Source organism: Telopea speciosissima, chromosome 1 (assembly GCF_018873765.1).
Source record: "Telopea speciosissima isolate NSW1024214 ecotype Mountain lineage chromosome 1, Tspe_v1, whole genome shotgun sequence".
Lineage (NCBI taxonomy): Eukaryota > Viridiplantae > Streptophyta > Magnoliopsida > Proteales > Proteaceae > Telopea > Telopea speciosissima.
The window spans coordinates 29832694-29858445 of NC_057916.1; the positions used below are offsets into that span (position 1 = coordinate 29832694).

The following is a 25752-nucleotide window of genomic DNA, read 5'->3' on the forward strand; positions in this document are numbered from 1 at the left end:
ATTTATCCCATACATGGCTTGATATAGCTTTCGCTGTTAGTGTGGTGTGTCAGTATATGCATGAGCCTCATTCCACTCATCTAGAGGAAGCATATAGGATCTTGAGATATTTGAAGTCTGCTCCTGGAAAAGGTGTTCTTTTCTCTCCTCAGGGTCACTTACGAGTTGAGGCCTACATTGATGCAGATTGGGCAAGATGTCCGAATGACAGGAGTTCTACCTCAGAATAGTGTACCTTTGTTGGTGGAAACCTTGTGACTTGTGCAAGCTGTAGTTGCCTGATCCAGTGCAAAAGCAGAATTTCGGGCTATGGCTCATGGTATTTGTGAGCTCCTTTGGTTGCAAAGACTCCTTCGTGATTTATGTCCTGTTGAGCTGCCTATGCACCTGTACTGTGACAAAATCAGCAATAAACATTACAGATAACCCAGTCCAGCACGATTGTACTAAGAATATTGAGTTTGATCGTCATTTCATTAATGAGAAGCTAGAGCATGGAGTAATATGCCTTCCATTCGTTCAATCTGGTGATCAGTTAGGTGATATCTTTACCATAGTTGTCACAGCTGTTAGGCGAACCAAGACGGTGGAGAGAGCAAAAAAGTAAGGCGACACTAAGTAGACGGCCAAGGCGACCAAGGCGCTCGCCCAGGCGTCCAAGTCGACCAAAGCGCCTGGACGCCTAGGCGCCGCCTTGACAACTATGATCTTTACTAAGGGGATTAATAGTAAAAGTTTTGTATCTATTGTTAGCAAGTTGGGCATGTTTGATATTTATGCACCAACTTGAGGGGGAGTGTTGTAAAATGGGTTCAAGGATATTTTTGTCCTAAGGGTATTTTTGTCCTTGTACCTATTCTAGAATGTTCTCTCAACCATGGTTTAAAGTATCGATCGATACGTATCGGTATCGATCGATACCGATACAATACATACCGATAGGTCTCCTTTTTTTTTTTAAAAAAAAATGAATTGTCTTGAATTGTATCGAAATGTATCGACCAATACGGGTCGATACGATACGATATGACCGATACGTATCGATACCATCGATACGCCCAGTAAAAGGCTCTATGGGTGGTTTAATACGTATCGATACGTATCGGCTGATACGGCTTGATACATACCGATACATTATTGATACATACCGATACACACCGATACATACCGATACGTACTGATACCATCGATACATTCCATAAAAATACCATTTTCACTCACAGACTCGATACAATTCCTAATCTAATGAAAAAATGAAGGAAAACTCTCAACCAAGAGTCTAAAATCCTGCATTTAATCTTGTTTTTCACACTTTTAAACTAAAAACGAATCAAGGAGTGCTACAAGTCTACAACATCATCCTTTGCATCATCCAATACTCTTCATGGCTGTAGATGATTACAACATGTGAGAAACTTCATCTTTTATAACAATTAATGCGCTTGTTTAGTTATACATTATTCACCATTTTAGGTTTTATGCATGACACTTATTACATATTGCTTATTTATATTGTTTTTTTGTTCTAAAAGTGTATTTCCATGTGTATCTTGACCATTTCTATGCGTATTTGTATTGTTCGATATGTATCTCTGAAACGATACGATACGTCTCTTAAAATCACCCGACCGATACGATACCCGATACCGATACTTTAAACCTTGCTCTCAATTATTATAAATAAAGAGGGGCTGTGATCGTGAAGTCACAAGCCATTATTCTCGAATCTTCACACAAACCTAAGCTTCTGCTCCTCTGTTGGGTTGTACCCAGGGTTTAAAGTATCGGTATGTATCGTATCGACCGATACGTATTGGTATCGGTCGGTACCGATACGTATTGGTATCGGTCGGTACCGATACGGATTGGTATTGGTTGGTACTGATACGCCTCTTTTGTTTTTAAATGGTTTGTCTCGGATTGTATCGAAATGTATCGACCGATACAGACTGATACGATACGATACAACCGATACATATTGATACCATCGATATGTCTGGTAAAGGGTTTTGTGGGTGGTTTAGACGTATCGATATGTATCGGTCGATACAGCTCGATACATCTCGATACATACCGATACCATCGATACATTCCGTAAAAAAACCCTTTTCACTCACAGACTCGATACAACTCCTGTTCTAACGGAAAAATGAAGGAAAACTCTCAACTAAGAGTCTAAAAATCTTGCTTTTAATTTTGGTTTTTCACACTTTTGGACTAAAAAACGAATCAAGGAGTGTTACAACATCATTTGCATCATCCAATACTCTTCATGGCTATATGATTACAACATGTAAGAAACGTCATCTTTTATAACAATTTCAATTTAATGCACTTGTTTGGTTATTCTCCATTTCAGTGTTTATGCATGATACTTGTTTTATATTGCTTATTTATATTGTTTTTTATTCCAAAAGTGTATTTCCATGTGTATCTTGACCATTATTACTATGCGTATTTGTAGTGTTCGATATGTATCTCCGATACAATACGATACGTCTCTTAAAATCACCTGACCGATACGATACCTGATACCGATACTTTAAACCTTGGTTGTACCAGTCAAAATATTCCTCTAGAGAATCCAACCAATCAAGGAAGAAGAATAGATCCCTCTGTCCAGCAAAGTAAAGAAAATCTGACTTCATATTTCTTGTATTAACATCAACCCTAGGAGGTGATAGTCTCTGATACCAAATAATGTAATGTTGGATCACAAAGGACCTAGCCCTAGGCAGGATCTTCTTGAATAAAGTTTAATGCTGATTTGATTTTCAAAATACTAGGCAAGAATTGAAGAACTTGTAGCAAATCAAACAATAAAATTGATTGCAATAGAAACAAAGTAGAAAATAGGAAAGAAGGATATGATCGGATCGATTACCACACTCTTTCCCTGTTCTCTCACCCACGGCCTCTCACCAATGGCATCTCACCATACTCTCTCACAAAGCAAAGCACAAGGCTATGTTCCCCCCTCTCCCCTTCAATTTCATTGATCAAATTCGTGTACAATGCTGGCCTCCCATACAAACTTATATAGAAGACTAAAAAATAGACTTACACACTAAAAAAGAAAGATCTGACCCAGTCTTCAACTAATAAAGTGTCCTAAATTGACTAGGAAAGTGAAATAATAAAGAAAACATACTCAAATTAGGACTCTAACTAAACTAATGAAGTAAATCCCGTTTTCCTACTTACCCATATTTTAGGCTTATTAAAATTTCCAATTACAAAATAAACACATAGAATCAAAGGCCCAATACATACATAACATATCCCAAGGCTTATTTCCACTAAAATAAGCCCTCTAAGTGGCTTATCTGCATCAGTCCCCCTTTCTCTCCCATCTCTACTCTTCTGTTCACTTATTCTAGTATTCAGATTCAGATACTGTTACATGGTATCCGAGCAATGAAGAAGAAGGAAAAAAAAAAGGGGGGGGGGTGTGCTCTGTGATAAGGCTGAGTTGGGTTGCTGGTGTGAAGTTTTACCGCTGTGCTGATTTAAAAAAAAAAAAAAAAAACTATCTGCATCGTGTTCTCTTGTTTGCTGATTTATTTTTTTTTAGATCCTCGTTTCAATTTTCGTTTCTGTTGAAGGCTACAGAACCAGGTCCTCTGCTGCTATTTCGTATACTGTAGTTGCTGCTGGCTCTCTGTTCATCGATTGCTTTTGTTTGTTGATTAGCTGTTGTTGAAGACAGTCCTCGATTACTTTGCTGTTGGCGTAAGAGGTTTATTTCACTCATCAGCTGCTGATGATTATATTACTTACCACCAAAGTCCATGGATACCCTTTCGTACTCTACTCTTTGATGATTCTGTCAAGCCGTCTTATGCTGGATTCCTGGTTTCTCGGTTGCAAGGAACCTCTATTTTATTGGTTTCTGAAGAGTTGCCGCTCGATTGCTTTATAAGAAGGATATTGCTCCCTGGTTTGTCTTGAGCAAGGAGACGATGTAATCGATTCTCCCCCTAAGATGGTTCGCTGAAGCTGGTTTCCTCCTTCCGTTCCACCGCCATTGTGTTTTGTTGGAGTTGTGGAGGAATCCATCTTGAGCAGGTTCTTCTTTTTTACCGCTGGCCCCTCCCCCCTATTCCCTGGTTTCATGCAACCAGCAAGATGGGTAACAACCTTTGTTCTGTTCTTTTCCTTTTTTATTTAAGTTTTCATAATTACCCCTCCTATCCTCTATTGCCTTTATATCCTTTTATTAGTTTAACATCCAAGTTTACACCTCTTCAATGAATTTTAATTCCCCTCTTGTCCATTTCCCTATTTACTACCATATTGACCCCTTGAAAATTCTGGTTTATTACCAGATTGCCACTCTCACTTGTACCTTTGATATATTTATAGAATAACCATTATTTACCAGATTGAACCGTGTTACGGTATTACCTACCAAGTACCCCCTTGGACAGTCTAGTTCATTATGTTTCTGCCATTAACCCATGCTATTGCCTATTGTGTACTTGGGTGGATCCTCACCGAACTCAATTGGGTATTTTGATATGATTTTCACATTACTTGGGAATTGCTTGAAGTAATTATAGAATTGCCATTGGGCTTATATATTTACCATATTATTATTTGGGGTTATAATTTTTGAAGATTGGCTTTTGTGTAACAATTATTTGCTACCGTGAGGGGAGATTGGAAATTATTTATTGGGATCTTACTTGCATGAAGATTATTTCTATCGTGAAGGGGTGAATTGAAGATTATTTTATTGGGATCTTGTTGCAATGCTACTCTTGATTATTGGATTTTTTGTGATGCTCATCCTTTGAGATGCTGATTATTGGTGGTCATTATTTGTCTACATATAATGCTACACGTGAGGGGGTTTGGAGATTATTATTCTCTTATCTGGTCAAGTCATCAGCTCAAGACTATTTTTATCTGAAGATTACTATTATTTATTTGTTCATGTCCTCAACAACAATTTTATATGTGAAGATGGTATTCAACAATAATTCATATTTATTTGTTTGTGTCCTTAACAAAAATTCATATTTATTTGGTCTACAACAACCTGATGTTGTCAGGTCTGCAGTAACCTATACTTCCTATGTGGTTCACAGTAACCTATACTGCGTATCTGGTTATTTGGTCTACAACAACTTGATGTTATTTGGTTCGCAGTAACCTATACTACCTAATTTATCATTGGAATTTTTATCTGAGATTTTTCTTTGAGGCTTAATATCTGCCTTTGTTTTAGCAGGTTACTACTTACTACTTGCCTTCATTGGGAAGGACTTTTGATGTAGTTGTTGGATGTTGCACTTTTATCTTTTTTTTTTTTTTTTGAGAAGATTACTACTTACTACTTGCTTTCTTTAAAAAGTATCTTTGGTATTGCTGTTGTTGTTATGATATTGTGGATTGCAGTTAGTGTTTACTACCTCTTGTTTTGCTCATTGCTGATTGGATTTATTCGACATGAAGATTATTATTTGTTGAAGTTGTTGATGATTGACGTCCTTTAGTTGATATTGCTACTTGAATGCATGGAAAGAGAACTCGGTCGAAACATGTCGAAACCACCGAGATATCTCGGTTTCTCGAAACCGAGACGAGATGTGGGTGGAGTTAAAAAAGTCACCGGTTTCGACCAGGTTTCGACCGAAATAACCCATATTTTGCAAGTTTAGACATTCATGCCCATCGAAACTTGAGGAAACCTGGCTCGAAACTAAGACAGATAGTTATTTATGCTAGAAACCAGGATAGACACTTATTTATGTCTAATATCATTTAAGTAAATGATTCCATTTACTTAAGATATTATTCATAAATAAGCAAATACCCCCCTATTTGAATCCAATAAAAATAGTTAAAAAGTCAAATTCCAAAAGGAAAAAAAGTCAACCCCCCAGTTCAAGAACAAAAACTGGATTTTCGGCGGTAGGTGTCAACTTTCTAATGTTGGGGTTTTTCTCAAATCTAAAAATTCCATAAATCTTAATATGGTAAAACATTGCTAAAAAACAAAAAAGGTAAAATATTCATTTGTTTTGATGTCTAAAAATCATTTTCAATCAAAGCCATTTTGACAGCATTTGTGCACACCAAATTAGCTTTGACTGGAGCAAACTCCTTCAATATAAATCAGATTTAAGCAATCTTGGATTTGTTGGAAAGTTTTATTTATAGCGAGGTCTCGAAAAACAAGTAATTTTTGCTGGGCCTTTATCCTTTTTTTAGGTTCATTAGGGTTCTTATTGGTTGAAACTTCTAGTTATCTTGGTAGGAATCTGATATCCTTATTAACGTCTCAGAAAATGATTTTTTTTCCACCAGGGATTGTGATGTCTTTCAATGGTATCGCAGGCCTGTTCATTAGCTCCTATTTGTGGTGCACAATTTCGTGGAATGTAGGTAGTGGTTATGATTGATTCGATAGCAAAGAAGGAAGCTCATGCTTTGTTATCTTCTGGGGGCAGGGATATTTGCTGCTTTGTCCAGAGGCAGAGAATAGTATGGAGCATTGTTTGTTATCTTCTGCTTCTTTCAAGTCCACTTGGACAATTCTAAAAAAGTGGAATTTATTATTAAATCATTAGAATTTGTCTTTCCTGCCCCATGAGCTCACTACTTGGTAGTATGATTCAGCTGCACTTTGATTCTCGTAGCAAATCTGATTGGTGACTTATCTGCTTCAGTTTCTGTTCTATATCTGGTGTATTATGGCACTGGAATACTGACTGTTTTGCTAACAGAATGTATGTGATGCATGTGTAAGCTCAAACGATCAAGTAATTGACTTAAGGAAGAAATCTTGTTTTCATATTATAGTGGTACTAACTTAAATCCATCCTGTTGCTGCTCTGACGTATCTATTTGCATAACATAGACGTGTTTGTGTTGAGTTTTTTGCTTCCAGAGCTACTTGAACAGTCAGAATGTGAATCATGCTGAACAATTTTGTTTTCAGGTTGGAATATGAGGAAAATCGGGACATGGAAGCACCAATCACAAAGCTTCAATCTTCTCTCGGTGCTTTAGAAAAAGAACTAAGGCATGTAGAGAAGAAAGATGCTGACGCCAAGCTAGTGACAGAGAAAGCTATAGATCAGATAAACCAATGGAAAGAAGAAGCACAGGGTACAGTTCTTACTCTTCATATTCTTCCTATATGTCATTATGCTAGATGGTTGTCGAGGAAAAAAAAGTGGGGGGGGGGGGGAATTTCCTGGACAGGTTGTCCAGTTTGAATGTTTTTAGCTCTGATTGCTCATAATTGCTCTGGTTGTCCCATTTCATATTCTGTGTTTCATACATTATCTCTCTGTGGTGTGTGTGTGCGACTCTAAACATGTTTCTATTATACTTGTTTATAATGTATAACCCTGGGTATCTATTCTATGGTTATGTGATCACAGCCCACTAGCTGGCACCAGATCTATTGATTTGCATCCACATTCTATGATAATACCATTATATTTTTTAGAAAATAAAAAAGAAAGAACTAACATGTCAGGAGGAAATCTACATGGTTTTGCACCATGATGGTATTGTAGCTCTAAATAGGAGTAGGATCCTATTAGAGGCCAAGCAACAGGATCTCAATGGGGCTGCTGGTTTGGCTGGACAGAATTAGGGTTTTTAGGCTAAATTTTAGGGTTAGATATGGGGGAATGGGGTAATTTATATCTGGTTTTAATAGGCAGGCCTAGGGGAAGCTACTAAAACAAGTTTGAATCAGATTTGAATCAAATTTTGAATTCCAGAATTTTAGGGTTAGGGTTTGGGTTTTAGGTTTTAGAATCTAGGTTGAAAACTAGGGTTTAGGATGGGATTTTAGGGCTGGGTTTCTGGTTGAGTTTTACTGGCAGTGGGGGGAAGGTTCGATCAGAATAATGGCCAATTCTGATGGTTAAAATAGTCTGGACAGAATTGAGACTGTCTTAGGGTTTTTTGGGTTTTGTGGGAGATGAGGGGAATTAGGGTTTGAGTGATGGGAAGGGGCAGCAGCTTGGATCGAGTATAGGGGGTGTTGAGGAGAAGCTGTGGTCAAAGAATGAGAGGATTCTGATGAGGGAACAGGTCTGGACAGAATTAAGACTAACTAGGGTTTATGGGATTCAAATTAAAAATAAAGGGATCGAATGGGGAAGGAGAATGAATGGAAACAGAAATTAAATTTCAAACTCACCAAAGGAATCCACTGGCAGCAGCTTGATAATTGAAGGAACCTCTCGACCGTCTCGATGCAAGGAGTCGCAGGAATCCACCCACCCTATCCACCTTGAAATCCACAAGGATACACTCACAAAGGAGCAGGAACAGCAGCAGCAACAGCCGACAGCAGCAAACAGATGTTCTAATTCAAAATTCAGTGTGGGGGAGCCTCCCACGATTTGTTTATTTATAATATGGCTTTATGCCAAATCCTAATACAAATTAAAGTCTTCTCCTTCACAAAATCGTGGAAGGGAGTAATTTAAATCTAACTTTTTTTTTTTTTTTTTTTGGTGAATAAAAAATTATATTACCAAAGCCCAAGGGGGGCAAACAGGAGAAGAGAACCGAAAAAAAGGGGGGGAGGAATGTACAAAGGGGGAAACACGGGGGGGGGGGGGGGGGGGGGGGAGAGCAGATCCCAGGCCCAATTAAGTGGGGGAGAGGGATCTTAAGAGAGCACTATCTAAACCCCAGGACACAACAATATGCCTGTTCCTTGGAGAGTCCAAAACAGCCTTGGTAGGAAGGAAGAAAAGTAAGCTTAGTGGAGACATCCCAGAAGATGGCTTTCCAAATCAAGTCAAAAGAGCGAGATTTGGAGGTCCATCTCCTAAGGTTCCTCTCCATCCAAATGTGGTAAAGAGAAGCGCAAAACACAAGCTTGCCAATAGTGTCACAGATCGAGCATCCAGGGTAAGTCATGACCAGCCAAAGCCACTCTCGAGTGAAAGGGAGATGTCTCCTACTGCGAGGCCAGATAAACGAAAGGGGTTTTTTCCAAATGGTAGAGGTAAAGGGGCATGCAAAAAAAAGGTGGTCAATGTCTTTTGAACCATTCCAACAGAAGATGCAAGATGTGGGGACGTGGATTCTGCGGTGGGAGAGGAAGGCTTGGGTAGGGAGGCAAAGGTTAAGGGTTCTCCAATCAAGGAAGCTATGGCGAGGGATGTGGCCTTTGAACCAGACTAACTTATGCCATAGGATAGTAGGGGCTTGGGTTCTGACTAGATTCCAGGCAGATCTAAAGCTGAAAAGGCCATTAGTGGAGGGGAGCCAAATAACCTTATCTGTGTGAGCATGGGGGGAGGGAGGAAGGGTAGGGAGGGAATTCCAGATCAAGGAGAGGGTGAGGGGGGTAGGGGAGGGAGGAACCAGGAACCCTGAAAAATGATGGAGGAGAGGGGAGCAGACTTTGGAATGCCGGAGGAATAAATTGTTCTGGCTCCAAAGAAGTTGTAGAGGACATCAAAGGGATGCCAGGGGTCAAGCCAGAGGGAGGTTGAGGATCCATCCATGATGGAGGAGGAGATGGCTCTAAGGGCCAGGGGGCGGAGAAGAAGGATCTTGCGCCAGATCCAAGAAGAATCCGCAGGGATGGATATAGTCCAAATGGAGTCATTCTTGAGGAAGTAGGAGTAGACCCAATGGACCCAAATGGAGTCATGCTTAGAGGAGATTTTCCAAATAAGCTTCAAAATACCCGCGGTATTGGAATCATGGATTCGGCGGATGCCCAGACCTCCTTCGGAATTTGGGAAGCAGATGGATTTCCAACTGAGAGGGTGGAGGAATCTGTCGGATTCTTTTCCTTTCCAGAAGAAAGCACAGAAAAGGGCTTCCATAGCTTTGATGGTGGCTTTGGGAAGGGCAAAGATGCCATACCAATAGATATAAGAAGATTGAAGCACCGATTTGATGCATTCAAGCCTACCCGCATAGGATAGGAGTCTACCCTTCCAGAGCTGAAGACGCTTGCGAATATTGTCAAGCATGGGAGTGCAATGATGACTAGAGAGCCTAGTAGGGATAAGGGGAAGACCCTGGTATTTCACTGGAAGAGAGCCAAGAGAAAAACCAGTGAGACGGAGGAGGTAGTCTCGGTCAAGGGTCGAGACACCAGAGAGGAAGAGTTTGGATATAAGGAGATTAATGCAGAGGCCAGAGAGACTCTCGAAGAAGTTAAGGGAAGCCATGATCTCAGAGATGGAAGAGGGGGAAGCTTTGGAGAAGATCATAAGATCGTCAGCAAAGGCCAAATGGGTGAGATTCAGATGCTTGCATTTGGGAATTGGGGAGATGGGGTGGAAATCGGTTTTGGCTTGGATGCTCCTAGAAAGGACTTCCAGGGCCAGAGAGAATGGAAAAGGAGAGAGAGGACATCCCTGACAAATACCAACTTTAGATTTGGAAAACCCCGCCAGGGAGCCATTCACAATAACCGAGAAAGAGAGGGTGGATAAGCAGGCATGGACCCAGCGAATGAAAGCAGGGGGGAATCCCATCTGGGAGAGCACATCACTGATGAAGTCCCATCTGAGGGAATCAAAAGCTTTGTGAAGGTCAATCTTCATAAGGGCAGCAGGAGAGTGGGATTTAAATTTAACTTAACTAATTTAAAACAGTAAATTGACTAAGATACCCCTACTAGCTCAAAATAAAAGAATCTAACTTAAAACAACTAATTTAAAAGAAAATTCCATATTAGCCAATAGGATTTAAGGACCTATTAACCAATAGGAACACTTCACTTAAATTAGATCAATTGAACCAATTGGGTGCAACCAATTCTAAACCGGTTCAATCTAAGAACAAGAAAATAAACTAAGTATGAAAAATAATAATCCTAATCTATGGCTCCCTAATCAAGCCCTAAGTTCAGGGCTTCTTCTTCCTACTTGGAGCTGCATCAGATGGTGGTACAATGAGAAATAAAAACAGCCTTCAAGCTATTTCATGATTTCTGGAAATTCTATTTCTCTTTCTAAAGAAATAGCCTCCAGAATGATACGAAACCCTGATTTTTGGACCAGAAACCGTAATAGCCCATAAATTGGAATAGAAATCAAACCAAAGAGACTCGTAGTCATGGAAGCTGGATAATGCCTAGCTGTTTGGGCCTCATAGGTGTGTCTGAACTGGACTATAAGGCTTTGCTTAGGTGACCAAAACTTGAAATTTATATATACTAGTACGGTGCAGGTATTCAACTAATTAAAAGGTTGAATCAAGTGAAAATTCTGTGCATTTTGAGAATTCAAAGTTTAAAGTAGTTGTAAAGAAAATGCCCTGTTTACTTTCAGGCTTCTTAAAACCTAATTGAAAGTATTCTTCAGTGTCTAGGAGATTTTTTGTGGAGGGGGGGGGGGGCAAAGTTACTTGTTTTACCTTCTCTAAATAAGTTAACATATCAATTTCTTTTGGCCTTTTATGCATAGTGGAAAATAAAACTATTGCAAGAAGGATCTCCATATGGTCTTTATTGACCTAGAAAAAGCTTATGATAGAGTCCATAGAGAGTTAATATGGCAAATACTAGAGAAAAGTGTTTCAAGTAAATATGTGGACATACTTAAAGATATGTATGATGGTCTGCTGACTAGTGTAAAAACTGTGGGGGATCAAGGTAGTGAAGTCCCCATTACAATTGGGTTACTTCAAGGATCAACTTTAAGTCCTTATTTATTTGTGCTTATCATTGATGATTTAAACAAAGACATTCAAGATGAGGTTCCTTGGTGTATGCTTTTTGCTGATGATATTGTTTTGGTGGATGAGACAAAAGTAGGGATTAACGCCAAGTTGGAGTTATGGAAATCAACCTTGGAGTAAAAAAGTTTTAAGATAAGTAGAACGAAGACGGAGTACTGCAGAAGCAGGGAGGGTGGTCTGCTATGGTGGGTTTCACAGAGGGAACAATAGAAGAATTAGAAGAAAGGAGGGAAGGGAAGAGGGAACTCACGTTCACACACACACGTTCTCACTGAGCTTCACAAATAACTTCCATTAATCAAATCTTCAAAGCTGACTCTTCTATCGTAGTACATCAATTTAAAGGAAAATACCCTTACATAAAATAGAAACTAACCAAAAGGGAAACTACCAAAATAAGACATATTTTAGAAAAGGAAACTACCAAATAAGCTCCCACGAAATCTACCCAAGAAAGAAAACAAATATTGCATCCTAAACTAAACTACCAGCCCTTGCCAGACCAGAAAACCGGTTTAGGACCAGTCCTTGGTTTGGGCTTCCAAAGTGGGTCATGTTGGTCCAGCCAGGCTAAGGCAACTGCATCACGGAGTATGTGGTGTGTAACTTTATTTACACTAGGACGGATAATAAGGTGGTGAATATTGAGGAGGGAGATTCCACAAAGTGATTATTTTAGGTATCTAGGCTCAATCATAAATAAAGAAGGTGATATAGAGGATGGTGTTTCGCAGAGAATTAAAATAGGATGCATGAAGTGAAGTGGTGTGTCCAGAGTGTTGTGTGATCGACGTATTCCTTTAAAACTTAAAGGAAAATTTTATAGGACAATCAAACGACCAAGTTTTGAAGTATTGGAAGGGTGAGTTTAAGAGATGTATCGTATTGGAGATACGCAAGATACACATGGAAATGGTCAAGATACACATGGAAATACACTTGGAGCAAAAAACAATATAAATAAGCAATATGTAACATGTATCATGCATAAACGGAGGCTGATGAGTGGCAAAACCATGAAGGATAAAATAAGGAATGAGCATATTTGAGCTGATTTAGGAGTAGCCCCGATCCAAGATAAGCTATGTGAAAGTCGTTTGAGGTGGCATGACCATGTTCAACAGAGGCCTTTGGATGCTCCAGTTCGGAGGAGTGACTTGATTCAAATTGAAGGTACTAAAAGAGCTAGGGGCAGGCCTAAAATGACCATAGGAGAAGTGGTGAGGAAAGACATGCATAGACTAGCCCTTGTCTTAAGTATAACGTCGAATAGAGCTGACTGGAGGGCAAGGATCCGTGTACCTGACCACATGTAGTGTGTAATGACTGAGTGTAGTGTAGTTGTTGTCCTTATCCCATTTAGTTGGGATAAGGCTGAGTTGTTGTTGTTGTTGTTGCACCGATGCTCTCATCAAAGGCTTTAATAGATGTATCAACATGTATCAGTATGTATCAATGGTATCGTATTGTATCGGGCCTTGTCGGTTGGTATAGTGCGATACCAATCGATACATACTATTTTAAAAAAAAAGATACATATCGGTATGTATCGTATCGGTACTGACCGATACCGATACATATCGGTTGATACGTTAAACCATGTATACGACCGACTATGATGTATGGTGTGGAATGTTGGGCAATTAAGAAGCATCATGTAGTTAAATTCAGTGTAGCGGAGATAAGGATGTTGAGATGGATGTGTGGCAAAACTAGGAAGGATAACATAAGGAATGATCATATTAGAGCTGATTTGGTAGTAGCTTTGATATGTGATAAGATACGAAAAAGTCAATTGAGGTGGCATGGCCAGGTCCAACGGAGGCTTTTGGATGCTCCAACATGGAATAGTGATTTGATTCAAATTGAAGGAACTAAAAGAGCCAGGGGCAGACCTAAAATGACCCTAGGAGAATTGGTGAGGAAAGACATGCATAGCTTTGGCCTTGTATCAAGTATTACTTGATATCAAATAGAGCTGATTGGAGGCCAAGGATCCATGTAGCTGACCCCATTTAGTTGGGATAAGGCTGGGTGGTTGTTGTCGTCGATGACTTCATCTTGTGCATAGCATTCAATGATTGGTTTTAATATAACATAGTCAATAAGCTCTTGGTTGTTTGAGTAAATAAACTTCTCATTGCCTAATCAATGCTTTAGTCACATTGGATGCGGCAGGTTTAAATGTATTAGTGTACATCAATGACTATGACAGACTCCCTAATAGAACATGACTATTTGACTTGGTTTTGGACAATCCGACCAACTACTGCTGTTTGAAGTAATAGCGACTGAATTATAACTATCTAATTAAAACAAATTTTCATCCATGATGTTTCAAAGATTATGCCCCACAATTGATCAGTCCCATCCTGTAGCTTCTAGCTAACATCATTATACAGGAAGCAGCAGTTGTCAACTAGGCTCCACATTTTATATGCCCACTATTTTGTCATAACAATGAAGATTGAAAATAATCGTTTTTATGGTTTAAATGGAAACATTATCACTTAGAACTAGATGTGTTGGATTTAAGCCTTGGTATTTATCTGATTATGTTCTTCAGGACTAACAACAAAAAGGAAGTTTGAAAAAAATATCCTTTTACAGTTTGCGGCAGCAATATTGTCATTGAAGTAGAGAAGTGATAGATGTAAGCCTCAAGGATGTATTTCTGATAATAAAAAAGATTTTTGGACATTTTTCTTTGTTCTGGATAAAGTTGTTTTATTGGTAATATCTTTTTCCCAAGGGTTTATTTATGAGTTTTCTCATTACTTCCATTCCTCTCTGAGCTGGCATCCTGATCATAACTTGAGGATTCTGCTTCTTTTCTTCTCTGGGTCGTTATAGACTGGAGGTCCAAATCAGACGACTGCGAAAAGGTCATTATGGATCTGAAGAAAAGAGCTTCTAGCATTGCAGTGAGCATTGCAAAATTGAATCGTCTAATAAATTCAAAGGTTAGACATCAGTGAGTTATCATTCTTTCTGTACAAGGCTCTTATGAAGTAGACAATGAAATGTGTAATGTATGTTCTGTATGACTTGCTGCTTACCGTAGTGTTTGTGTGGCATTACAGGAGACACAAATTGAACAGTTAAAATTGCAGAAACAGGAGATATTGGAGAAGTGTGAATTGGATCAGATAAAACTTCCGACTATTGCTGACCCAATGGAAACTGAATCACAGGATCTGGTTTTTGATTATAGTCAGCTTAGCAGATCACATCTGCAGGACATGAGGCCTTCTGAACGCGAGAAGCTTGAGGTTGAATTCAAACAAAAGATGGATACATTAATGTCAGAAATTGAAAGAACAGCTCCCAATTTGAAGGCACTGGATCAATATGAGGCTCTGAAAGAGAAGGAAAGATTAGTAACTGAAGAGTTTGAGGCAGCTAGGAAAGAAGAGAAAGAAATCACTGATAAGTACAACTTAGTGAAACAAAAGAGGTGAGACTTCAAGTCCGTAACTAATGCTTTATCAGTTTCGTATACAGAGATATGTACCCAGAGGTAAAACAATGAGTTTCAGTGGCTAATTGATGTCTATCTCACGACTATCTTCAAGAGGAAACACATCTTTTGTGACTCATCACTCTTTTTTTTTTTTTTTTTGGTTCTATGTTCTGGATTTTTTTGTGTTGTTACTGTAGTCTAATGAACATTCTGGATATTGTACTTATTTCATTCCAATGAATACTTCCTGTACATTTACCTTTCTGTTCTGCTTCATCTGTGCTGGTTCATTCTATTGGGGTTGCTTGATATATTTAACTGAACATTTGGTGCGGGTTGCCATTTTGAACTTTATTCACTTCAGTGAACCAGTCACATCACTGTAATACTGTGACAGGTTTTTCATAAACTGGCTGCTTTTGACCATTTTTAGAGAATCCTATTTTCAGTTCGAGTGAAATCAATTTAGGGGTGTTGTTTTGAAAATTATGATATTGAACACCAATCTGTCTTAGCAATAAATCAATTTTCTTGAATGGAAACTTTGTTTCCCTTGATAAGCTTCTCAATTTAGGCATTAACCATGTAGTTCAGAGTTCAGAAGCCAAGGGCATGGTGTCTGGTTTTTCATCAAGTTCTCTTTCCTTGCTTCTTTCTTTTCTCATCTTCCTTCTGTGGGATGGCTATTTCCAGTTAGAACTTCCAAGAGAGCAAGCTGAAGTTAGAGCTCTGCTTCTCTGGACTCAAACTTTTGAACCTTGGGTGGGTGATGCTAGCCAAGGTCGTGCCAATCATAGCTTTCTTTATTGCTTTAGGCCTTTAGGGGCCTTTCCTTTTTAATTTCTGCTTTGAGTCTTAGTTATGTTTTAGACTGGGTTTAAGTTAGTTGTGGGACTTTGTTTAGGGACTTGGGTCATGGGTTTTTATTTTTTGATTTAAGTTCTAATGAAGGGATATGGTTCAATTTGGTTGGGTGTCTCCTTGTCCTAGAGTCTACTTATAAGTCTTTAAAGTGAAGTTTGATTAGGATATAGTCAAGGAAGTCCTGGTGGTTTAGTTAAAGCAGTTTATTTTAATTTCTATTGAAATCTATGTTTTTCCATGTTATTTCAACTCAATGAATAGTTAGTTTTGTTCTAAAAGGGCATACTCAGTGCATGAGACTCCCGCCACTGCGGGGTCCGGGAGGGTCATAATGTACGCAGCCTTACCTCAAACTCGAACCCACGACCATTAGGTCTCAATGGAGCAACCTTACCGTTGCACCAAGGCCCGCCCTCTCCGCGAAGTGGGGCTAAGGTTAGGGGTCTAAGCATTATTTCCAGTAGCATCTTTCACAACCAATCAAGTGTTTCAGGTTAGGGTCTCCAGTCTATTTCCTAGATCTGTTTTCGTTTTTGATCTAGTTTCAATTCTCTGCACACATTCCTGCTGATTGGTCCGAGTTTCTTACTTTGTATTTTCTGTTAAACAAATGATTTGTTTATTGGTATCTCAGCCTGTGATAATTTAATCGACATCATTGGCGCTCATATATGTGCTCTGGTTACCCATATATTAGAATTCTGTTTTGCTGAACTGCGGTCAAAACCTATTCCATTGGTCCTGTTTAGACCTGAGACTAACCTTACTTTTCTCAACTGCATTAGCTACTAGGACCTGCGGAGTGCAGACCACTTATTTCACGTCTGGTGCATTTCTAATCTATATTGGATTACTTTTTTAATCTTCTTCTAAAGTCTTGTTTGCTGAAATTTTCAGTATTATTTCTTGTGCTTTAATTTCAATTTTATTCTCCTTCTAGTTATTATTTGCTTCTCCTCTTCCGAGTAGGAATGGGATTTTGCTTTCCTAACCCTCGTAGAACTAGGATTCCTGATCCCAATGCGAGTAGGATGTCATTAGCATCCTATTTGGATTTTGCATCAGTGGGATTTGAAATTATCAAGAAGTACTTTCCCATGATCCTGATTCAGAGTATCCTCCTATCCACTTATTAAAGAAATGACTATCAGGAATTAAGTAATCTTTTATTTTTTTTTTAGAGTCCCCTTTTCTGAGAAAGAAGAATAGGTTTGGCTTTGTCCTGTGTGGAGCCAAAGTAGAGGAGCTCAAACTCAGCTTATCAAGGTTCTCCTGTGCTTGGACTTGATGTAGTTCAGCACTTCAGCTCATATAGACCGAGTGGAATATTAATTTTTCTCACTGTAGGTGTATACTTCGACATGATTTTGTGCCGGTGTAAGTTTTGCAAATGTTAGTAGTTTAATCCACCCATATTGTGAAGCATGGCAGAGCCTGTTTTGAGACATAGGCAGGGGTGACTCAGGCTAAATGTCACTCAAATTTGGGCCTCACCTGACCTGCCATGTAGCAGATAATACAACTAGCACTCTTATTCAGTCTTGATAGAACTGTTTCTGGTCTTAAGAATGTGCTACTCTTATTATTTGCTTGTTTGTCTCGTGAAAGTTGATTAAATTGCACTTATATTGGTTTATGCAGGTATGAGCTGTTCATGGAATCTTTCATCCACATCTCGGACAATATTGATAAGATCTATAAGCAACTTACGAAAAGCCACACACATCCACTCGGTGGGACAGCTTATTTGAACCTAGAAAACGAGGATGATCCTTTCTTACATGGCATTAAGTACACCGCCATGCCTCCAACAAAGCGCTTCCGCGATATGGAACAGTTATCTGGTGGGGAGAAGACCGTTGCAGCACTTGCATTGCTGTTCTCTATTCACAGGTTTATTTAAACATTTATGAGCTTGCATGTCTTTCATCTCTCATATTCAACTTGATGGATGCATGTGCATGCACAAAGATAACCTCAAATTTTGTTTCCTATATGTCAACTTACAATTGAACCTAAGTTGTGACTTACATATCACAACTTACAATTGAACCTTGCTTTTCTCTGGTCATGCATGTTAGTCCATGTGCTAAGCAAATTTCGCCTTCCGTGTACTGTTTCAGTTACAAGCCTTCGCCATTTTTCATATTGGATGAAGTTGATGCTGCTTTGGACAATCTGAACGTTGCGAAGGTTGCTGGATTCATCAGAGCAAAATCATGTGGAGCAAGGGGTAATCAAGATGTTGATGGAGGGAGTGGTTTCCAGAGCATTGTGATCTCACTGAAGGATAGTTTCTATGACAAGGCTGAAGCATTGGTTGGAGTTTATAGGGACGCAGAAAGAAGGTGAATCCCTCACCCTCCTTTTGTTTGTTGGCCAAACCTGTAAATCATACTTCCGGTGCACCATGTTTACCTATTGAACAAGGTAGAAGTTTCATACTGATCCCTTCACTGTTTGCAGCTGTTCGAGAACACTGACATTTGATCTGACCAAATACCGGGAGTCATGAGAAGCTCAGGGAAGATTGAGTTGACTAAGTTACTGTATATATCTTCTGATTTGTATGTAGAAGCTACTCCAACTGTAAGATCATGCAAATTGCTGCTATCAAATCGACTCAACCAAATAATTAAGTTTGCAGATTGTGGTAAATTGTATCTGTGCTTTTAAAGCATTGATTGATTTAAGCAAATCATGTTAATGTCCTTCGTTTCTTGTAATTGAATCAACAAATTTATGGTGTACTGTCATTTATTCATTGAAGTCTTGTGACGGAACGTGTGTAGAGTTTGCCCTTTGAAGCATATGGTTTTAGGTATTGGGATCGGATCGGCTGATTCATATCGGTATTGGTCGTGACCGCTACTGATACCTCACCAATATGGATAGACTGATGTGGTATGGACATTCATTGTTTTGTTGATAGAAAAAATAATGTTTTGATCTTGTATCTGCTCAATAAGACCGATACAAGATCAGTTGCGCAGTTAAGAGGAAGATTCTCCAGATTTTATGTCAAGGGAAGGCAATTATTCTAAGGAGGCATTTGAGGATTCCATCAAGGCCGTTGAGGTGGTATAATCAGATATGGAGGATGAGGAGGATGCTGTGGTGGCTCATTCAGATATTGAGGATAAGGATGATGAGTGGACAAAAGATTTGTTGTTTGCTCAAGATGTTAAGCTCAAGAAAAAGAAAAAAGAAATAAAAAAAACAAAAAGAACGAGAAGAAGAAGCATTCTCTCATCAGCCTCAGGATGAATCTCTCGAGTACAATGAACCAGACAATGAGACCTTAGTGATTGATCAATCGGTTGATGACGTGATTTGGGTTGTAAATGTGGATGACAATCCCATTTTGTGTGGGGTCAGGTTGGAGGAAGATTTGGGAAAATCTTTCCTTTTTATTTCGTATTGGCATGCAGCCTACTTAATTGGTCTCTCTCGAGTGGAAGATTCAAAGTTGAAGCATATCAAGGTGGTAATTCATCTTGTATGACAATCTACAGGAAACGTCAAATTTGAAGTAAAAAGAAGGGGGAGCTTCATTGGGAAGTCTCTGCTTGGCTTCGAATGTTAGTTCCCGGATTAGGTTTATTGCTTATTTTCTTTGTTTAGCCGATTGAAAAATCTGATGTTTCATAGAAGATTGCCATGTGAACTCCTTTTAGGACGGCCAAAATTTGATTTTCGAGCAGTCCTTGGGATGACGTTTTTGTTTCTATTTTTTTTCCCCTCTTTCTCTTTGTTTGTTCGATCCTAGTGTTTCTTGGTGTCGTCTTTGCCTTGTAATATGTTTTCCCATCTTTTGTGGTTTAATATATTTGTTAACTAAAAATAATAATATTTACAATCGATACGTATTGATATCAATATTGATAATCGATATTGCCGGCGACAGATCGGTGCCAATACCGTGAACTATATCCGGATTTCTGTACATAAAATTCATTAATTTGAATAGAAATTAGATTTTAGGTTGGGGTTCTCTGAATTTATATTAGATAATGTTGTCTAGACTCCAAACAACAAGCTGCCATGTAAATGACGCATGGCCCCAAAGAAACAAAAAGAATGAAGAGTGGGCGTTAGTCCACCACAATCCCCCATAAATTATAAATCGGCCATAACTTCATTAGGAAGGTGACTCCCACGTCTTATTTTTCTGCAATGCAACCTCTGGATTGTGAAAGGGTGATGAGAATTAATCCTTTTTCGGACATGGATTTGGACCAGCAATTCTCCACTAAAGGTAAAAAACCTTCTTTGGAGAGTCTGTACGGGCGGCATAGCTTCCTCTACGGCCTTGCGTCAAAGAGAGATTATGGTGGATCCTTAGTAGGGATGTAAACGGATCGGATTCAGATCGGATACGGATCGGATGTGATCGGAGCCGGATATTCCCTGGCTGAATACGGATACCTCTAAATGGATTCGGATGCGGATCGGATTCGGATTTTCGACCATCCGTTTACATATCTGCCTTGTGTAACCCGGACCTTCCTCCCCCTAGCGGATACAATTCTCTCTCAATCCATATCTCTTAGAACATGATTCTCTTTTCATCATATTCTAGAACTTGTTTAATCTTCAAAAACCCTAAAAATCATTATTTACTTAATTTTTTATTATTAAGTATTCGGATTTTTTTTCGGACGGATTTTAATCGGAGTATTCGGATTATTTTCCGGATATCTCTAAACGAATACGGATGCCCCTAAACGAATACGGATGCGAATTCAGATTCAGATTTCGGTTATCCATTTACATCCCTGATCCTTAGTGCCAACGGTGCGGCGCAAAAGTGGGGACGGTGGATCATATTTTCCTTCACTGTCCATTTACAAGTGCAGTTTGGTTCGACTGCAATCTCACATACATTGTTCCAAGCCACAATGAATCTTCGGTGTCCCAATGCATTGACGACTGGACCTCATTTTCCACTCATGGGAAGAAAATCTATAAGGATTTGGCGTCTCTATGTACGTTTATTTGCAGGTTCTTGTGGATCGCTCGTAATGAATTTATATTTGCACATTAAGAGATGGACTCCTATTGAAGGTATTGAAACGGCTTGAAGGGCTTGGTCGGAACTTATCAATGCTCCACCTTTGCATGAGCATGTGTTGGCGGGTTATTAATCTTTAGCAACCTCGGAGTGGTAAACTCTAACCCATCCGGTTATGAAGTTGAACTGTGATGCCTTTTTCTTAGCAAAAGAAAATCGTGGAGGGATGGGTTTTTTGGTGAGAAATCATAAGGGAGAGGTGTATCGTCGCAGTTTTGGAATCTTGTTCGTTTGATAATGTGTTGATAGGAGAAGCCATAGCGGTAAGGCAAGGATTATTGAAGGCTATCTCCGAAGGAATCGATAATTTGATCGTGGAAAGTGATAATCAAGAACTGGTAGCGGCACTTCGATCTGAGTCTTGTAATTTCCCTTTTATTGTTTGTCTTATTGTATCAGATATTAGGTATCTTTTAATTTGCTTTGAGTCATGTAATTTGCAGTTTATCTCAAGAACCGCTAATGGTGTAGTAGATGCTCTTGCAATGAAGGTCTTGTCCGTTGTCGGTAGAACATCTTGGCCACTTTCCGATCCCTGCTTATCTGAGCTTCTTCAGTCAGATTCCAGGAGTGTAACTCGCTTTTCTGAATAGATTGACTTTTTACCACAAAAAAAAAAAAATTAATACTTTTTTTTAAAGTGATGTGAATCTTATGTAATTGTTGGATTTGGTCATGTGCCAAATTTTAGATTTAAATTTATTGGAAAAGAGAATGCCACTTGGTCATGTGGCACACGTTGTTCCTGAACCTTGATACAAGGGTGCATGAAATGATCGTCGCACCCCCTTGAACTTAGAAAATGATCAGGAGTGCAGTAGTCATTTTCATGCCCTTGTGTTAAGGCGCAGGGGCAATGTGTTTGCTACGACCTGATGGGATTCTTTCTCCCATTTTTTTTTATGAGAATAAAGCGATTAAACATTAACAAAATAAATAGTTTACAACATCATCCTTATTGATAGCCTCTCAACCCTTGCCGTCACAGCCCATATTTCGGTTGTAGAAATCATCTAATCTGTTTTTTCTATCCCAAGTAAAAATCTCTCATAGTCATCCCTTGCTTTTTCCCCCCCATTAGTATAGTTTTTAAATGATCTATTTATCGGCATGTACTTGATTATTTCTGTGGCTTTAGATTTTGTATTTTCTTTGCCACTTGGCCGACTTATTTTGAATTGAAACTTTATTTGTGAATTGAGCACCTCAAGGTGTATTTGTCCAAAAGCAGTTCACTATATTTTTGTGCAGTCTAGAGAATATCCTCTAGAGTCTAGAGAAACTCTTTCTATGCACAAGAGGGGCAAGAGATTGCTGCCTGGTCCCTATACCAAAGGAGTGGCCAAAGAGTGTGTGTAGTGGCATCAACATTGGATAGAAGTCTTTTATTTCATAGGAAGCGAGACAGTAAATTTGCACGCTCGTGTGTCTAGGTGTAGGGTTCACGTGACCTAGGGGTGTCAATACCCAACCCGAACCGATGAAACCGGCCCGAACGAGCCCGAATGAGCCCGGACCACACCGGACTGAACTCTTAATGGTTCGGTTTGGTTTGTGGATCCAAAGAGGCAAACGGTTTGGTTTAGTTTGGGCTAGCCCGACGGTGCACCGGTAGCCCGAACCGTTAGGCCCGAACCCAAACCGAACCGACCTAGCCCTAAATTAGTAAATGCCTAATGCCCCATTGTCCCCTAAATGTGTTGTGATAGTTTCTCACTTTATCTCATATCCTTTGTTAGTGATTACCCAACCAATTGTATCCATAGGCCATAGGACATAGGATACAAAAATGCATTGTATTTGAAATATTTTATGTACTTATAAGAGAAAGAAAAGAAAAATTAGCACTAACCGGACCTTACTAGTTATATAAAATCGGTACCAAATCGAATCCAAACCGATATCAACCCGTTATCATAAATCGAAACCGACACGAAACCAAACCGCACCGAAACCGAACATTTCTTAATGGTTTGGTTTCGATTTCTATAAAAGTCACACCGAAACCGAAAAACCCGAATCGAAACCGGCTCGAACTGGCCCATTGACACCCCTAACGTGACCAAGCAACGTTCATTTTCCCAAACAAGAGCATAATATATATTGAGTTTTCTGTCTAACTACGTAGTGTATGCTAGCGCCTCCCTATGTCGTCTATCACTCACCTCCTACATTAGGGGGCAAATATGCCATTTTATAGAAAGGAGGATAGAGATAGACACAAGAAGATACTAACATACGCTTTGTAGCCTGGGAGAGTTCTTTTCCCATATATAATATTAGAGAAAAGTACAACAGTTGGCGGTGTAAAATAAAATCTTTCTGCATGACGGTACCGCACTAATCACTTTTGTAAATATCTGATAATACCCTTAAACTCGCTACTTTGGATCCAAAATACCCCAAAAGCCATCCCTTGTTTTATAATATATATATTTTTTGGGGGAAGTGTTCTCTGTTAGGGAGCGTGGCCCCTGCACATGCACAGTGAATCAAATGGGGCATTATTTACCCATTTCATGGGGACAAGGTGGTTATTTTGTCCTTATGTATCTTAGTGTAGGGTGTACGCTCCCAGATAGTTTTTTTTTTTTTTTTTCCATTTTGTTTTTATAATACTTAAGGAATCCCTTTATTAGGGGAACAATAAGTTAGCCCATGGCCCTAGCTTTTATAACTATCCGGCAGGTCATGTAATTACCCACACCCTCCGATTGAACAAAAACAACAATCCTAATTTTATCCCAACTAAATGGGGTTGGCGACATGATCCGATAGAAGCTATGGTAATAAAAGAAATAGGAGAAATAAAAAGAAGTAAAAAGAAGAAGAATAGAAAATAAGTAAAAGAAAAAATCAAAGCATTAGTCAAAATAGCATCCCAGGAACATTTTCCTACAAGGGTCAGGTTGGTTACACGGGTCTTTGTCCTCCAAACAATTCTATCTGCGATCATACTAGGATCAAACCCTATCATATGCATATCCTTTCTTACCACTTCTCCAATAATCATCTTAGGCTTGCCCCTACCTCACTCCTGGTTGAAATAAAACCCTTAGTCTTTCTTATCTTTACTCTCTCGAGTAGAGATAAGAATTCTCATGCGCCAAAATCTATGTTTAATGAGAGTTCTACCTCTTTCCTCTTCTGCTATGATTTCAATTTGGCTAGTTAAGTTGCATTTAGTTTCATGGTATCAGAGTGCCATAGCCAATCTCTGTCGATTCTGGTTTTGTCAATGGAGTATTGAATGGTTTAAAACCAAGACTATATACTTGTGAAGGAAAACTATTGCCTATTTGAAACCTACTGATATTTTATGAAAAGAAACAATTATCTTAAAAAAAAAAAAGAAAAATTAAGTGAAAAGCTCTCACACATCCGCTTGAGAAAAATTCTCTATGACAGTCATATATGGTAGTGCCCCATAGAAGATTGATTGATAACCCCCATTAGGGTATTTAATATACAAAGTTTCAGTCGCATATGATGTGCTATTTATCAGAATTAGGTGTCCCCATTAGGGTATTTAGTATCACTACCTTTGTTATATAAAAATAAATAGGCTAACATTGCCTATACAATGCATTGTTCATTATTATTTATTTATTTTTTCTAGGGTAAATTACATGTCACCCCGTAGTTTTCAAACGAAACTCAGATTACCCCTTGGTTTTTGAAAAAATTCAAATCATTCCTTCTATAGTAACGGTGTTAGTCTGTTGTTAGTTATTAGTGTGAAAGGACTATTTTACCCTTGTACTAAAACATTAGAATTAAATTTACAATACTACCCTTCATCTTCAACATTGGTAAAGGTAGTTTAGGGATTTAAATTTATTTAACTAGATGACATCATCACTTAACAACATAAAACTAGCGATAGAGACTAATTTGTCATATTGGGGTCTAAATCATGGGGTTATATGAGTTTTTTCAAAAACCAAGAAGTGGTCTGAGTTTCGTTTGAAAACCAAGGGGTGGCGTTTAACTTACCCTTTTTCTATCTTTCACTCTGAAACTCAACCAATAGGTATGTATCACCATTATTTATATCATTTTTTTGGTAGGAACCATTATTTATATCATTCACTCATACTAGAATCGAAGAACAACACGAGCAAACATGGCTTGTCCATATTGGACTTCTTGCATGTGTACAGTCTCAAAGCAAACCCTATAGTTCCTGCATTAATCACAAAATCATCTTATTACTAATCTTAATTAAACATGTTAATTTGGTTTACAAATTTAGAGAGAGAGAGAGAGAGATGTACATGGTGAAAAATGCATGGACTTGTCTTTTGCTGATTGGGTATCCACGAGAGAGAATGTGATGAAGAGAGAGTGCTATCATCAGGTGCGATTTGGAGGTCAGATCTATAAGGGCTCGGTTTCATCATGGGTTACTTCCTTCTAAGGACAATTAGAAGGAAGACTAGCCCATAGTGGACTCGGGGAAAGGGGGGGGGGGGGAGTCCAAAGTCAGATATTAGAGAAATAACAGTTGTCAGAGTTGGAGACGGAAAGCTCGTTGCAGAACTCAAAGATGAATCCAATAGACCAGTAGAGTGAGAGTTGAGTTTTTGTTATCTTTTGCTGAGTGTGGTCTCCTTATTTATATGATGTCCCTAGAAATGTCATTTCTGTCCTTTGGATCACG

At 38.9% G+C, this 25752-nt stretch overlaps 1 protein-coding gene across 2 annotated transcripts in view; it reads left to right on the plus strand.

Moving 5' to 3' along the window:
* The window catches only part of LOC122663629 (structural maintenance of chromosomes protein 1), an 80657-nt gene extending 61889 nt beyond the window's left edge, over positions 1 to 18768 (plus strand). For both annotated transcript variants that reach the window (XM_043859233.1, XM_043859240.1), the window contains exons 13-18: positions 6950 to 7119; positions 14542 to 14651; positions 14772 to 15145; positions 17657 to 17908; positions 18139 to 18363; positions 18482 to 18768. In XM_043859233.1, the coding sequence (XP_043715168.1) occupies positions 6950 to 7119; positions 14542 to 14651; positions 14772 to 15145; positions 17657 to 17908; positions 18139 to 18363; positions 18482 to 18530 (1180 nt within the window). In that variant the 3' untranslated portion in view covers positions 18531 to 18768. The remainder of the gene's footprint in view (positions 1 to 6949; positions 7120 to 14541; positions 14652 to 14771; positions 15146 to 17656; positions 17909 to 18138; positions 18364 to 18481) is intronic.
* The last annotated feature ends 6984 nt before the right edge of the window (positions 18769 to 25752 follow it).